We start from the raw sequence: 16,437 nt of genomic DNA on the forward strand, positions 1-16,437 counted from the left end.
CCTTCCCAGAATCCTCCTAGACTCCTAGCCCCACCTATCTAGATTCCTATTGGCCAGTAGTAATTTATTGACATATACACAGGACTTCCCCAACACTAGTCTTTAAGTTTGTTGGTATCCAAGCTATCTAGTGTTGAGCTGGTTTCACTGGAAGCATAAACTACTTCTATTGTAACAGCAATGACTTTATGAAGACAAGCAGAAATACAACAACAGAACCATGGTCATCAGTATTCACATATTCACAAGGCAAATCCACTTAGTGGCCATCATTCTGATTACTCAGAAGTGGTAGTCATCATGGGAGAACTAAAAGGCACCTTTTTTTTTTTTTTTAGGGAAATTTTTCTTGAACTCAGAATCAGAAATGGCTTCTTCGTTTCCTTGCTTTTATCCTCCTATGTATAAGTGTTTCTTTTATATTATTATCTCAGTTTGAAAGTTAAATGCCATTTCTTTAGTTACTTGTTCTCAACTAAACCTTTGTGAATTCTGTGAAAGCAGGGAATACAAATCATATGTGTGGCAGGGTGGTGGATAAATTTGTATGTGTATCCACAGAATTACACTCACATGAATATTCCTTTTGTAAACCACATGGCCAGTGTTGGTAAAGAGAAAGGCATGTTTAGAATCTCAGCATATTTGCACACCTGCCTTCAGTGACTTTATGGCTTATTGCTACATGGAAACACATTGCACAATGAGCTGTAATCTAATAATCACTATGTCGGTAAAAGATGGACCTTGGCCTATTCTAGACAATACTGAGGCACTCACATCTTTATTCTACTTAGTTAGTAAGCACTTACTTGTGGGCAACAGCAGCAACAAAAGGGTAGTTGCTGAATGTATGTTCCTGAGCCAGAGAGACATGTGTTTTAAATCTCTAAACATTGTTAGCTCATGTCTTGAATGCATGCAGCCAGAGTCCTGAAATGGACAGATCCCTGTGTTATCTTTTAGAGCCTTGGCAATCAGGGGTACTGTGAATGAGTTTTTAAACATAACCCATCTGATGAACAATAGAACACATCATGTTCTTACTGTGTAAATCTGTGTTCAATTTGGAAGGAGCAGAAGGATTTTTCATTTGATCCACTTGGTGATTTTGATTTCTTCTTCAATGAACATCAGAAGATGGCAGCTCTCTGTAATATTTTAGAGAATTTTAACACTTCATTTTGGACAAAGTCTGATATGAATCTGTCTTACTTCCCACATCCCACAACAAGCAAACACTTGTTACTGCTTCCCACAGTGAGACTTTATGGAACCGTGGAAAGGGTTAGAGGGTTCAATATGCATCGAGCTTCTGATTGTCATAAGTTCCTACCATTTCCCAACAATGAAACAAATCCACACTCACCTCTCTTCCACTCTCAAAAGGAACATCAAGCCTTGGGTAGGACAGAGGGCCTGGAATCAGTTACATTTCTTCCTGATGGTGTCCTTTGGACACATTTCTCATGGCAAGTGTCTGGATTTGAGGCACAACCCATTTGTAATGAGGCTTTCTGGTGTAGTCTTCTAGAATCAGCCCCTAAAACTTAACAGAAAGCTGTGAAGCGAGAGAACACAGGCCTCTCTTGGAATGCAGTGAATGCCTTACAGTGACGTTGCCCCGATGGGCTCAACTCATACTGGATGCTTCACAACCATGTTGCACCAAGTCCTCTGCCTCCTACGTGCTGCCCATTTGCCAGGAGGTCTGCATTTCCTGAGGACAGGAGCCCAGAGACTGTCAGAAAACCTCTTCTCTAACTCACAGCAGAGTCCTCCATTCCCGTTGGGTTTTCAGAATCTCTCAGGATACAGCAGCAGCAGGAGCCCATTTGTATGCATGTGTGTGATGGCATCTAATAAGTGGGAAATTGCAGGGTTTTTGACTCTAGCTCTTAAGAAGCCAGGATCATAAAGAAACTGGCATGTCCACATGAATCTCTTTTTATCTTTGGAAAGCAAAGGTAAAAAGCCCCATCCATTGGTTTCTTGCTACTGTTGCCCTTAGCTTGTTTTCCATCCATGGAAGTAGATGCTGTTGTTATATCTCTCATTATAATGGTAAGGGGAAGAAGGCTCACAGTGCCCAATTGCTTTTCTCATTGTCACTATGCTAAGATCTAAGGCTGGGTCTCTTTTATTCCAGATCTTGTATTTATTTATTTATCTAACAAATACTGTTGGATATCTTTGCCTTTCTGAGCCCACTCATGGGCAGGAATGAGGAATGGAGAAATGCTGCAAAGGTCCTGCTCTCATAGATGTTAACTTCTAGCTGGCATAGCAAATTATAAATGAGCACATAATGCGTTGTATGAGAAATGTGTACACAGGTGTGTAAAAAGCACGACAGAGTAGAGGTACAGTCAGGGATTGGAGGAAGCTGGCAAGGAAGAAACCTTTGATAAAGTGGAATCTGATATTTGAGCCAAGACATTATGAAAGTAGAACAGTGTGTGATGGGGTGGAAGATAGACCAACAAATACAGAGGGCACAGAGTTTGTGTGTGCCTAGTCAGTGACTAGTCAATCGAGTGACAGGGAACTGTGTCCTTTGTCTTTCTGTAGTCCGTAATGGAAGAGAGGAATAGTGGTATGCTGTTGCGTATTGGACGTCTGCCATGTTTAGCAAAGAGAGCAGTAACAATCCAATGTTACTAAGTGAAAAATGGGTGATTGAATTTATCCACATCTTGGGAGCTATTCCTTGAACTCCATTGCTCCTAAAATTAATCTTACGACATGCAGATACGTAAATATATGTAAATATACTATACTCATTTCTCTAATGAAACAAACAAACAAAAGGTTGTAGGGAAGAGACTGTGACCAGTGAGTTAGCTCAGCAGGTAAATGCATTTGCTACCAAGATTATTAACCTAAATTCATTTCCCTGGAATCCACATGATAGAAGTGGAAAACTGACTCTCACAAGTTGTCCTCTAACCTTTGTGCACCGACCCACACATGCACACTCAAAATGAAATAAACATAATGCAGTTATAAAAAGAAAGAGGGCCACTGAGTTTTTTGAGTTTACTTTGTATCCTGCCACATTGCTGAAGGTGTTTATCAGCTCTAGGAGTCCCCTTGCGGAGTTTTTCGGGTCACTTATGTAAACTATCATATCATCTGCAAATAGTGAAAGTTTGACTTCTTTTCCTATTTGTATCCCCTTTATCTCCTTTTGTTGTCTTTTTGCTGTAGCTAGAACTTCAAGTACAATATTGAAGAGAGAGAGTGGACAGCCTTGTCTTGTTCCTGATTTTAGAGCTTTCAATCCTTCAACTGTTTGAGTTGTTTCCTTCATTTTTTGGTTGTTTTTTCTTGGTGCTCTTTAGATTCTTTGAGATATTTGTTTATTTCTTGAATTTTTTCCCCATTTCATGGATTTTTTGTTTGTTTTTTCTTGTATTTCTTTAAGGGATTTCCTCGTTTCTTCTTTGAGGCTCTCCATCATCTTCATGAAATAATTCTTAAGGTCTGTCTCCTCTGCTTCATCTATGTAGTGCTTTTCAGGTCTTTCTGGTGTTGGTTCCCTAGATTCTGGTGGAGTCATGTTGGTTTTTCTATTGCTGAGTGAGCTCTTATTCTGCCTTCTTCCCATCTCTTCTTCCAGTGGGTGCTGGTGGGGTCTTTCCGTCTCCACTGGTCTCCTTCCTTCCTGAAGCTGAAGCTGGGGATGCTGACACTGAAGCTTAAGCTGAAGCTGGGGTTGCCAGAGGTTGGGGCCTGGAAGGGCTGAGGTCTTTCCTGAAGCTGGGCTCCCCCCTTCCTCCCTTGTCCCTCCACCAGCCCTCCAGCCCCCCACCCAATCCCCATATCATTCCCCAGGGAGGGTGAGACCCTCCTTGGGGGGGATCTCTAAAGTCTGTCATTTCATCCTGGGCAGGACCTAGGCCCTTCCCCATGTGTCCAGGTTGAGAGAGCATCGCTCTATTTGGAACGGGCTCCCAAAGCTCATTCATAAACCATGGTGAACACTGATCTACTACCCAAGGCCCCAGTGATTTCTGTGGCCTCCTCCATGGCACTACATTCATGGAGTCTGGATCAGTCCCCTGTTGGCCTCTCAGCTATCACTCTGGGATTCAAGAGCTCCCCCTTATCTGGTCAGTTGTCTTTGTGGGTTTCATCATCATGGTCTTGACCCCTTTGCTCATCACTCCTCCATCTCTGTTGTAAGGTCTATTTGGAAAGTTAAACGAACAATGTTCTTATAACTTTATCAGGGTTGAGAGTGGCCTATAAACATGCCATATCTGCTGAACTGGAGTCAATTCTGATGTGAGCATCTGGTTGGCTGGATGGCTGGATGGTTCAGCTTAGACATAGACTGCACTTCCTCCAGCATGGCCTACATTCTCACTTGACTTTTTATTCTTGCCCAGAAATCACTGTTTTGGAGGGTCATTATGACTTATTTTTGTCACCATGCCATGCTATCTTGCACATTTTAATGTACTTTTCTATAGCTATCCTGATCTGGAAAATATATTTTTCCTCTCTTCACAATAGAGCAAATTATAAAGTCTCTGTCTTCAGGAGTCTAGACTGTGAAAGATGTAAATTCACAATTCTGTATGATATTAAAGGAAACAAATGTAGCACCCCAGTCAAACTCTCTTAAACAGGAGAACATCTCTGCAGAGACATGAAGGTTTGAAGTTTCTTACATGTGGACCTGAATAACTCAACATATACCCAGGATACTATTTACAAATGCTTTAATGAAATTTCTGTATTTCCTTTGTTGTTTATTATTTTAATGATCTCTTGTGTTCCTAGTCTTATGCTTGGCAAAACTTCTATTATTCTACTATATTCTCTATTGTCTTCACAGTCTTTAAGTGTCAATAGACAAGTAAGAAAGATACCATTTAGTTTAGGAATATATTACAGTGATAGAGTATAACGATATTTGATGCTATATATGGAAAACAATATATTTATTTACCAGAGAGAGAGAGAGAGTCACACAAACCAAGAGTTAGAAGCGTGGCTGGCTTCCAGGAGAAAAAAAGGGGAGCTCCTTTTCTTTTCACTTCCTTTTATCTCTACCTGTGCTAATTTACTTGTCACCGCCCTGATGGATGGATAGCTTTGTGGGGTTCACTCCTACAATTCCCCTTTTAGTCTAAATAGAAGATTTAAATTTGATACAAACTCAAACATATATGTGGAGGGTGATAATTAAGTTATAATCTACTTATCCTAAACTAAACATATCCATTCCACCTAAATTCTAAACTTATCTGAAAGGGATGCCTAAGTCTGAACACCTCCTTCCAATCCCAACCCTAAAATAATTGCAAATTAACACTAACAATAGAGGATATGCAGAGCATTTTTCTATGCCATTGGATTATTCTTCTATAATACAAGGAAAGAAAGGGGAAGGAAAAAATAATAATTCACACTGGTCAAAAATAAAAAAAAATTAAACAATAAAGAAGGTTGATTTATGAGATCATCATGTCAAAGCCGAACATGTAAAAATAGATAATTTCTCAGGAATGTCTCAACTTTGATGTACACATTCATTACCGATATAACCCACTTATGAAGATATCAGTGTTTAGCTGGCATATAATATGAGGACAGTAGAAGAACAATTAAAAATTCACAAACACAGTAGGATGCTAGTATGTATGTGTGTGTGTGTGTGTGTGTGTGTGTGTGTGTGTTAGGTAAGGACATTTAATATGAAGATTTTAAAACAGGTAACAAATCATCAAGAAGTATATAAGGAAATTTTATACCTGGATATTTGGGTCTTAAAATTTCTTCTCCTTTAAAGTTGAAAATTAACAGGCAATAGGAAAGCATATTGATGTGCTTGTGCTTGTCTGCATGGTTTATAGCTCTGTTGTAGTTAATCTTCTATAATACTATGGCATTTGAAAGTCCTTGGTGCTTAATACGTATTTCTTAAATAACAGAAGGAGTGTGTACAGTCCCATAGGTGTGTGATATGTATTTTAGTTTTTCTTCTGTCATTTACTAGCACATGAACTTGCACAAACCCCACTCCTAAGTCTTGGCTTCTTCACCTGTAAAAGAAAAAGAAACACTCTCCGTAATATTTGCAAAGTTTTAAAGAAGCAAGGCCCTTGTGATCTACTTGGCATAGTTGTGACCCAAAGGAGAGGCTGCTCTGGTGATTTTGGAGTAGTAGCTGTCAATGGAGACATTCTGAGCTCTGCCTGAGCCTCAGTAAAAATGTTAATTAAAGCCCTAGGAGAATTTGAATGGAGAAACAAGAGAGGGTAAAGGCAACTGTAGTCAGCAGATCTCTCTGAATGAACATAGGTGTCTGTCTACTGGGAGTAGTCACATTGTTTTTAAATATAGGAGGTCCTGAAGACATGAGCTGCCAGGGGACAACATAAGTCTTAGTTTTTTCTTTGACTGAGTAGGAAAGAAACAGATAAGAACCTATCAGACCTTACAATAAGAGACTGAGTTTTAACATTGATTTGGATTCTCAAATGCTAAAGCCTTCCTTGCAAAGAGTTTGTGCTGACAAACTCAGGAAATGACCTCACAGTAATATGGCTTGTGGGTATGAAGTGACAACTTTGGGGATCACTCAAGTGGAAGGAAAGCCTACCTACACAAGAAGAGTTGTGGTGAGTGTGAAAGTGGCTTCCATATTTCCATCCATGGTTATTTATTTTTCAGGCCAGTCTGCTGACCACTATTTCATGTTGCCCACACAAGTATCTCTCATCTATTAATAGTGGAAGAATGATGTGTTAAACATGACCTTTGTGAGGGTAATGTTTACTTTCAGTTGGCAAATAATAATTGTATCTATTTGTAGGGTACAGTGTGGCATTTTCTTTTAGAATTTATTGTTTTTATTTAATTTTCATCTGTGTGTATATGTAAGTGTATGCAGATGTGTGTACATGCCAATCTGTATGCACTGATCAGAAGCATGTATTATGGGGCACACAGCTTTTTACACGAATGCTAGGATTCCAACTTGTTTTCATGATTGTGTACCAAGTACTCTCAATCCCAAATCATTTTTCCTAGCCATAGTTTTAATATATGGTTCTATAATATAGAATCATTAAACAAGACTAAGTAATTCTATTGCCTCCAAACATTTCATGTTTGATGTGAAAATGCTTGAACTATATACTTGTAGCAAGTTTGAAACATCAGTAATAATTGTGACTACCACTCTGGTTAAGAGGTTACTGAACCTCCTCTTGACAAGAACATAGTATTCTTTAAGGGCAATCCCCTATGATGGTTAATTGTCCAATGGATGGCACTGGGAATCACCAGAGGCATGGCTGTGTGCTACTATCTTAATTAGGATAACTGAGGCTGAAGACTGGGCCATTTTGGTTGACAGTGTGTCCTCATTAGAATCCCACACTATACAAAAAAGAGAAAGTGAGCTAAGTACAGTAATCTATTGATACCTCCTTCTTGACTGTGAAAAGAATGTGATCTTCTACCTCAAGCTCTTACCACTATGACTTTCTTGGAGCTATGGACTGAAGGGAACAGAATGTGTGAGAGCTAGTTTATTTTTAAGATAGTGCCTGTTCTATTTCTATGAGTCACCATGATCAAGGCAACTTATAAAATAAAGTGTGTAATTGGGAGCTTGCCTATACTTTCAGAGGGCGTGTCTATGATTACCATGGTGGGGATCATGGGCATGACCTTGTCTCATTGTGGGTTTTCTGTAAATCTCCTTCCTGGTTAGTGGTTATGAGATGTAATCATGTATCTATTGATCACTTATGTATCTCTTCCTGAGAGCTGGGTTATTTGTTTTCTCATTAATGAAGTGACATGTTTACATATTATGGATATCCACTCTTCATGAGAAGCATGGTTTGCAAATATTTTCTTTTAGCCTTGAACTTGTCTCTTACTGTAATCATTGGTTTTGAAACTCCACAGTAGGGCCTCTCTCTTTGCCTCCAATACTGTCCCACTACCAGAGGCCCCATAGACTGTGCAGGTCTCCTAACTGGTACCCACATTCAGGGGGCTTGGTTCTGTCCTATGCTGCTTTCCAAGCTGTCAACCTGGGGTCCATGACCTTCCCCTTGTTCAGATCAGCTATTTCTGTGGGTTTCCCCAGCCTGGTCCTTACCCCCTTTGCTCATCACTCCTCCCTCTCTGCAACTGGATGGTTTTATTTTGGAATACTGCTCCAGAAACATTCCATATGAGGTCCAAAACTGTAAGGTCAAGAAAGGAAGAGAATGCAAGGAGTTTAAAGCAGATAAGATATACTTTATTTGGCATACACAGGCCTATATAGGCTGGTTGTTTGTCAAAAACAAATGTCAAGGTGGAAACCTCTGATCATAAAGCTGTATTTATACAGAACTACACAAAGTGATTTTCTTCTATGAATTCTTACAAAGCTACTTACTTTTTGGTTCCTTGGGTATCCAGTGTCTGCTATCATTAGCTAACTCATGGTCTTAGACACTGTGAGTCGGTCATGTTTTAGGTAACTCACAGCAATGCCATGTTCTCTATGGTGGTTTAAGTGGGAATGTCCCCCATAGGCTCATATAATTTGAAAGCTTAGCCCTAGCTAGCGGAACTGTTTTGGAAGGATTAAAACGTGTAGTCTTGTTGTTGGGAGTGAGTCCATGATCATCATGGTGGGGAGCATGGTAGCAGGAAGGTCAACATGATGGTGGGCCAATAACTGAAAGCCTACATCTGACCTACAAGCAGGAGGCACGCACACACACAGAGAGAGAGAGAGAGAGAGAGAGAGAGAGAGAGAGAGAGAGAGAGAGAGAGAGAGAGAGAGAGAGACTGGCCCTGTTGTTGACTTTTGGAATTTCAAAGCCCATGGACAGTGATAATGATGTTTAAGACTGGGCCACTTTGGTTGACACTTGACTAGAATCCCACACTATATAAAAAGGAGAAAGTGAGCTAAGCAGACGTCTGCATTAATGCCTCCCTTTTGACTACTTACCAAAGTGATGTCTCTGCAGAATTTGGGTATTCACTCCATTAGATGTGTGGTTTGCAAATAATTTCTTTTAGTCTTTTGTGTATCTTTTACTAAAGTCATTGTTGTTTTCTATCATATAGACACTTTCTGGTTTCTTACTATACCATGATTGCTTTGGTTTTGGTAGTCTGTGCTTTGGGGGACACTACTTTGAAATATTTGCCCAGACCAATGATATAAAAAATGCTTCCTTTAGCTTCTTCTAGTAGTTTTACTATTTTAGGACTAACATTAAACTCTTTAATCAATTTCAAGTTGATATTTATATATGATATGAGATAAAAATCTGATTTTGTCTTTCTAAATTTGAATATATACTTCTCCCACTACTTAATGAAGATGCCATCCTTTCTACCTTGTCTATTCTTGATTCCTTTATTGAAAATCATTGACCATGAGTGTGTGTTATATTATCTCAGGTAGGGCCTGTAATTTATATCATAGTTTCCTACACTTATACCCAAATATAGTGCTTCTTTGACTACAATAGATTTAGCAGCCAAGTAATAGGATGCCTCTTGCTTTGTTCTATCTGCACAACATCACTTTGGCTACCTGGGAAATTTCATGTTCTCACATGGAGGAAAAACAATGTCAACCACGAGCAAACAAAATAGTGACTCCAACCCAAACACAAATATGTGTAGCTTTTATTTTTACAGGTGGTAACCTCAGAAGCAGTAAGACATACTGGTGATTAAAGAGAGAAGATGTAAATAACAAGTATAGCTCCTGTTACCTGAACACAATCGCCAAGCACCAGACTAAAGGGCAGAACTGGAGATGGAGTTCCTTTCCTGCCAGGTTCTGCAGCCCTTTATCCCCAAATAAACACACTGAGACATATATGTGTATATATATAAATTTATATTAATTATAAACTGTTTGGTTGATTACTCAAGCTTCTTTTTGATTATCTTTCTTAATTATTAACCTATTTCTATTAATCAATTTACTTTCACGTTGTCTTGGCTTACCAGAGACAGAGGATGCCCAGTGTCATATCTTCCTGGTAGCTACATGGTATCTCTCACTGGCAACTCCTCTCTGCATTCTTCTTCCTGGAATTCTCCTAGTATGGGTAGCCCAACCTGTACTTCCTGCATGGCTATTGGCGAATTAGCATTTATTCACCAATCAGGATCTGTTTTGTCACACATAGTGTCTAGAGGGATAGTGTCTATTGCCATGATGTGCATTAGAACGTACAGAGGCTGAGTAGTCTACATAGGTTTACCAAGACAACAGAACAGTCCTTGCCTACACTTAACTTTCCACTCTTTGATGCAGAGCTTGGCTTTTAAAAGCAGCATCTCCTCTCTCTTCCAGCACAGGTTGATAGTGAGTGGGGAGCACATTATTCCAAACAGCAGCTGTTGCAGAGTGAGGGTATTTGAAAAGAACAGTGGTGTATCCTAATTACCTGTGGCAGAAAAACATCTGTGTGAGAGAGAGAGGTAATGAAATTAATTCTAGCATCTAGCAGTTGCATACATTAATTGACATTAATTAATGCCAAATTGCACGAAGCTTCCTATGGAATCTTATCGCACACTCAACGGAATAGAATATGGAAGGAGTTCATCATACTTAATGCTATTACAGCAAACCTCAAGAGGCATAAGAGTGATCGGTCCCTCATTATGAACCGCAGCCAGTTTCTTTCTATTTCCATTAGAAGGAGAAAAGGAGAAAACTAAAAACTTCACCAGGTCAACATCTCAAAACTGATCACTTTCCTTCAGCTTATAAATTTCACTTTTAGCCTTCCTGAGCAGAAACAGAAAACTAATTTTGAGGTTTTATTCTTGTTACTGAATTAAATACATTGCAATTCTCAGCTCAAAGACAGCCTTCCTGTACAGAAAAACCAGAGTACACAGAATCAGAAAGTGGAAGGAACAAATATGTTCAGAGGTGTCTGTCTAAACGGCTGATTTCTTAAGCCCACTGGACTCCCCACTCACCCAGGTGAGAAGTGCTGGATCAGCAATTTGACATCCCAGTGTCCGATTCTTTCACGGACTGCCTTGCTATGACTGTTGACATCTCATGTATATTTTATTCACTTTCCTACCCAGGCATACATAAATTGATATCTATATATACAACTTGCCAAAGAATGGGTCTATTCTTTAATATGTGCTATCCTATTTTTAAAAACTTTTATTTGGGAATAATTTTAGGAAGACTGAAAAGTTACCAAGATGATTCAGAATGTGTGTACTCTCTACACAGTCTCATCTAGTTTGAGCATTGGATAATCAAGGCATGGCTTTCAAAACAAAAAATACCAAATATTATACATTGGCAACTTGTTTTTATCATATGTAGTTTAAGTGTTCACCCCCAGAATCAAGAACTTGGTGGTGAATTGAATGCTTCACACTTTTCTTATTCCCTTTCTGTTTTATGTATTTATTAAGGTATCATTAAACATTCCTGGGGCTGGAGACAATGGCTCAGTGGCTAAGAGCACTGGCTGCTATTGCAAAGAACCAGCATTTGGTTCCTAGGTTCATGAACAGGAGGTTCACTGCCTCATGTAACTCTAGCTCCAGGGACCCAACCTCCTCTGGCCTCCTTGGTCATAATCAACATGAGCGTGTGCGCTCGCGTGCGCGCACAGACACACACACACACACACACACACACACACACACACACACATGCCCGAAAGCATGCACATATATAGACACACACACAAACACTGTTAAAACTCTTTAAGCACTTAAATATTAATGAAATTAATAGCAGGAGGCCCTGTGTGCCTGTGGCACATGTGGATGCCAGAGGGCAATTTTGTGGATTCAGTTATCTCCTTCTGCCTTGGTGTGCTTCCAGGCATCTTAATCGGTTTCTAGGTTTGCATGTGGCCCCCTTCATCTGTGGAGCCACCTTTTGAATACACTTTTGGATACATAGTTGAGTGCCCAAGTCTTCTTATAGGTCATGATTTCCTTAAATGAAATCCTTAGAAATGGGCCTGAATTCCAAGGACATAATTTTGTGCATTTTTTGTCACATTAATAAAGTACTGTATAAGAACATGAATGTATGAGTGTGTTCATTTTGTGTGTGTGTGTGTGTGTATGTACTCTCTGGTACTTAAGGAGAAGGATCCAAAGTCTAGTTTGTTGCGTCTGCTGCGCAGCCTGTGTCCGAGAATGTGCGGAGGGTGTCGGGGATTGACAACACAGAGACTCGTTCAACGGTGTAAAGAAAACTTTAAGCAGGCCCCAAAAAGGTTCAAGAAAAACTTCCTAAGAAAGGCTCCCTCCAGAGTAGCTTCTGCTCTCTCCTCTACCCTGGCTGGTTCTGCTCTGACACCAAAAACTGATCTGGGCGTGTCAGAAGAGGCGGTTAGTCTTTGGACAAGGTCGAGGTCAGGGCGGTTTCCATGGGCAGGCCTTTTCCAGGAATTTATTGCCCCGGGCATTGTATCGTTTTTAGTAAACATGTTTTTAGTAAACATTGTCTTACAGCTGCCTACTCCCAGGCAGAAGGGGAAGTGGGTCTCTGCTCAAGGTCTGGTGTTCCCACACTAGTTCATAAAAGTCAACCCCACACATATGGAGATTTTCATGTAACATAGTCAAATAAAAGTGAAGCAAAGTTGGAGTCAAGCAAACCAAATCATTGTTCCCCCATGTGCTGCATTCTATAAACCACCACCTTTACTCTTTAACTCAAAGTCAGTTGATATATAATCTTCTGTAGTGTTGTGACAATTAACTATACTACATATTTATGGACATCCATTAGAATGTCTGGCTTATAGGCCAATGGTTTTCAACCTAAGCGTTGAATGATCCTTTCACAAGGGTCTCCTAGGACTCTAGGAAAAACATATATATATATATATACATATATATATATATATACATTATAATTCATAACAATAGCAAAATTACAGTCATGAAGTAGCAAATACAATAATCTTATGGTTGGGAGTCAACACAACATAAGGAACTGTATTAAAGGATCATAGCATTAGGAAGGGTGAGAACGCCTTTTCTAGGCCTTGACAAATGCTCCTTTGTTTTCTTTTCTAGTCTCTCAGATTTATAGTTTATACAATAATGACCTGTAGATGCTGTGTATATTCTCATATTTTCCATCTGATGTTTGCTCAGAATCTTCAAAGAGGAGATAATGATCTTAAAGAACATGACTAGACACTATTGTAAACAAAACAATATAGCTTACACATCCAGGAGTCCTCATTGTCGGCTCTGACATCACAGTGGATGTTATGCTTCTCTTTAGAAGCCCAGGAAATTCTAATCTTTACATTTGAATAAATTCACTTTAGCCATGATTCTTCGTCTCACAGAGCAGCAATAAGACAATGGTAGACTCAGCACACTCAATATCTTGATGACTTTTTACATGGATCAGGTTCCCTCAGTCTGGTTACAGTCATTATGTAAGTTTGACTCTACCCATAGATAAGAAGACAGCTATAATAGTCTGCGTGTATCTAATTGAGACCATTTGGTGCAGAGGTAGAGAAGCCCCTTTAAGTATCTCAGTTCTCATTCAACAGTACTAGATTTAAATGTCCTGTTCTAAACCAACAATGTAGAGGAGATTAGGAAGACCCTGAGTAGACTCACCACGATTAGTCCTCACAAGTAGTATCTTATAAGTCACCTAGGGAAGAATGGCGCAGTGAATAGAAGAGGATGGCATGTGGCAGACTGTGTATATAACCTCATGCAGGCGTTTTACTGGCATAACAAAGGTCAGCTTAACCCGTATTTCAAATGACTCAACATGTTCCACAAATTAGTCTGTACCTGGAGGGGAGGGTGCAAAAGAAAAGTCAAGAAAATGATGACTCATAATAATTGACATTTATAGAGGTATAAATTTTAAAACATGTAGCATGTTTATTACTCAATTACGCCTTAACCAATTCTGTGCAATAACTAATACATTAAATGGCTGATATTGTTATCATGGCTTAATAGCCGAAGGGTGTAATTTTGGAGATGATGAAGCCATTTTCTCTGAGCTACGTACCTGGGACATGACCACAGCTAGAATCAAAGTCCAGGTTTCTTAGAAAGAAACCTTCTTTTCCTCTTTAGCCCCCATGCAACCTTTAAAAAATAGGGAGAAACTTAAAGGATGCAAAATGGTCTAGAAGACTGCGAATTTGTGAGGTAAATGTTTGGAAAAAAGACAAGTCTCAAAGATTGTTTTTAAGGAAAGAGATCTTTATTTGCTTTAAAAAATGAAACTATGGAATGTCTAAAAGAAGGAGATGGAAAGAATAGATGTGGGTCTTTCTTTTAATTCAATTGGGGTTCAGATTGGAGAGGTGTCCTATGCTGGCGTAAAGTCCTCTACTGAAGGAAGGTTGGAAGTGTAGAACTCTACTTTCATCATTTACTGAGTCTACTAACAACGAAATCAGTCAAGGGTCAGCTGCTCCAAATGTGCATGCTGCCCTCTATTGACCTTTCCTGCTGAGTTCAGGAACACCCACATTTCTCATATGCAGATGTTCTTGGGAAGTTCTTGTTAATTTCAAGAGACGTCTTTCATGAACCCTGTATCAACCTTAGCACAATGTTGACCATTCCCATTTCCTGCCAATGATCAAGTTTGAATATTTCACTTCAGAAAAAAAGGTTTGTAAGCACCAAAAGTAAGTAAAATAACCCATCTCCTACAAAAACACACATTCAAATAAGCAGACATGCTTCAAATAATATTTACATTTTCGTATACAGTGTGGCAAGATTAGTATTAGTAATTAGGGATGTAGCAGAGAGGAAAACACACACACACACACATTGTCTTCATGGACATTATATTCTAAGTAAAGCAGTCTATAGAAACAGACAGTGAAGTATTATTGGTATAGCTTCTAAGTTTTAGTCAGGAAATAATCATGGAAGGTCTTCAGAAGCAGCAATGGGCTGAAATTAAGAACTTCATTGGCAACTTGGTAAAATTCTCTGGGAAGAAGGGAGGGTGGATAGAAAATCTTTTAACACCATGGGGAGGTTGCACATGCTTATTAACATAAATTGGGAGATAAGAAAACTCATGGGCAGAGTAAGAGAGATAGATACGTAACCAGGAGAGGATCGTAAGTATGGTGGCCAGAGGAGGGTTTGTATGTATTCCAGTATAGCTTCATGTTTTAATATGACATTTTAAGTAAATACTGGCATGAAAGGTTTTCAAAGAGGCCAGAGACTCTCCAGCACATCTAAGCAGCACTAGAGAATGGACTGACCTGAGTCGTCATTGCAATGTTGTGTTTATTGGCCACTGTGCATTCTCAGCTGAAAACATAGGTTTTAATTTACTCACTTCTAAAATGAGAACAAAGGGTTTTTGAGCTGGAGATATTGCTGTTGTGTTTCATTTCCAATCCACAAGGAAGCACCTCCATCTTACTAATGATCACAGTATTCATTTCAGTGGAGTTTCCACTGAAGATTTGAAAATGCTCCGTGCAAGTGTTTCCCTGCCTTTCAGCCAAAGATCAAAGCATGATGGTGAAGTCTAATAAAGATGAAACTATGGTTATAAAATCACAAGTCTTATTGTCGGATTTTGAAAATCTTTTCTTTGAGGTGTAGAAGAGAAAAGCTAAAGGAGAATTTTGCATGTAGGATTACAAGACTTAGTGGACATACCAGGACAGCGTGGTTCTGGTAGCAACATAATAAAATAGCAGTGGCAATTTGAATGGGAGTGTGATACTGAGTGAGCACTTGGAAAGACTGTGAGGCTTGCTCAAATACTTCCAGAGTCCAAGGGAAGTGTATGTTGACTCTGAAGCTCCTATCTTCTTCCTTTCCAGACTCACAATACCTAACTTGCAGGATGCAAAACTGCACAGATGCCAACAGGAATAAGCCTTTCCCAGGCTACATTGACCCTGACTCTTTGATTGTTCAGGATGATTATGTGTTTGTTCAGGTAAGAAAACCCTATGTCTGTTCATTTGCTGAAGGCATTTCTAGTCTCTGTCTTGTTATAGCCCTTTCTGCCTGCCTGCACACCCTCAAAGGGAAAGAAGAAATGGATTGGAAAGGGAGGACAAGAAGGACAAAGAGGGGGAGAAAGTGGAAGAGGGAAGGAGGGGAGAAGGAAAGAGAGGAGAGGAAGGTGGGAGGGAGGGGGAGGCTCACTGACTGTTTATTCTTTAGCTTACTGTCTGTAGGAATATATCAACCTATCTACAAAGTGCTGTATTGACCCCGGAGGGATGCACATTTCCATTTATATGTTTCCCCAATTAAACCCTGGTCATTAAGTGAATTGGGAAGCTATATCCATTTCTTCTTATCAGGGAAATGCTCATCCCGTCAAGGACCCTCCTCAGTATCACTTTAAAATAAGAGAGTGTGAAAGGGAAACTGAGGATGGATAGAGGTGGAAATGGAAAG

The 16,437-nt window shown here is 39.5% G+C and overlaps 1 protein-coding gene across 7 annotated transcripts in view; it reads left to right on the forward strand.

Moving 5' to 3' along the window:
* Positions 1-16,437, forward strand: part of Sorcs1 (sortilin related VPS10 domain containing receptor 1) — a 520,023-nt gene that overhangs the window by 380,416 nt on the left and 123,170 nt on the right. For all 7 annotated transcript variants that reach the window (XM_040743123.1, XM_005063476.4, XM_005063473.4 and 4 more), the window contains exon 7: positions 15,849-15,967. In XM_040743123.1, coding sequence (XP_040599057.1) covers positions 15,849-15,967 — 119 coding nt within the window. The remainder of the gene's footprint in view (positions 1-15,848; positions 15,968-16,437) is intronic.

This window comes from Mesocricetus auratus, unplaced genomic scaffold, assembly GCF_017639785.1.
Source record: "Mesocricetus auratus isolate SY011 unplaced genomic scaffold, BCM_Maur_2.0 Super-Scaffold_4256, whole genome shotgun sequence".
In the NCBI taxonomy this organism is placed as follows: Eukaryota; Metazoa; Chordata; class Mammalia; order Rodentia; family Cricetidae; genus Mesocricetus; species Mesocricetus auratus.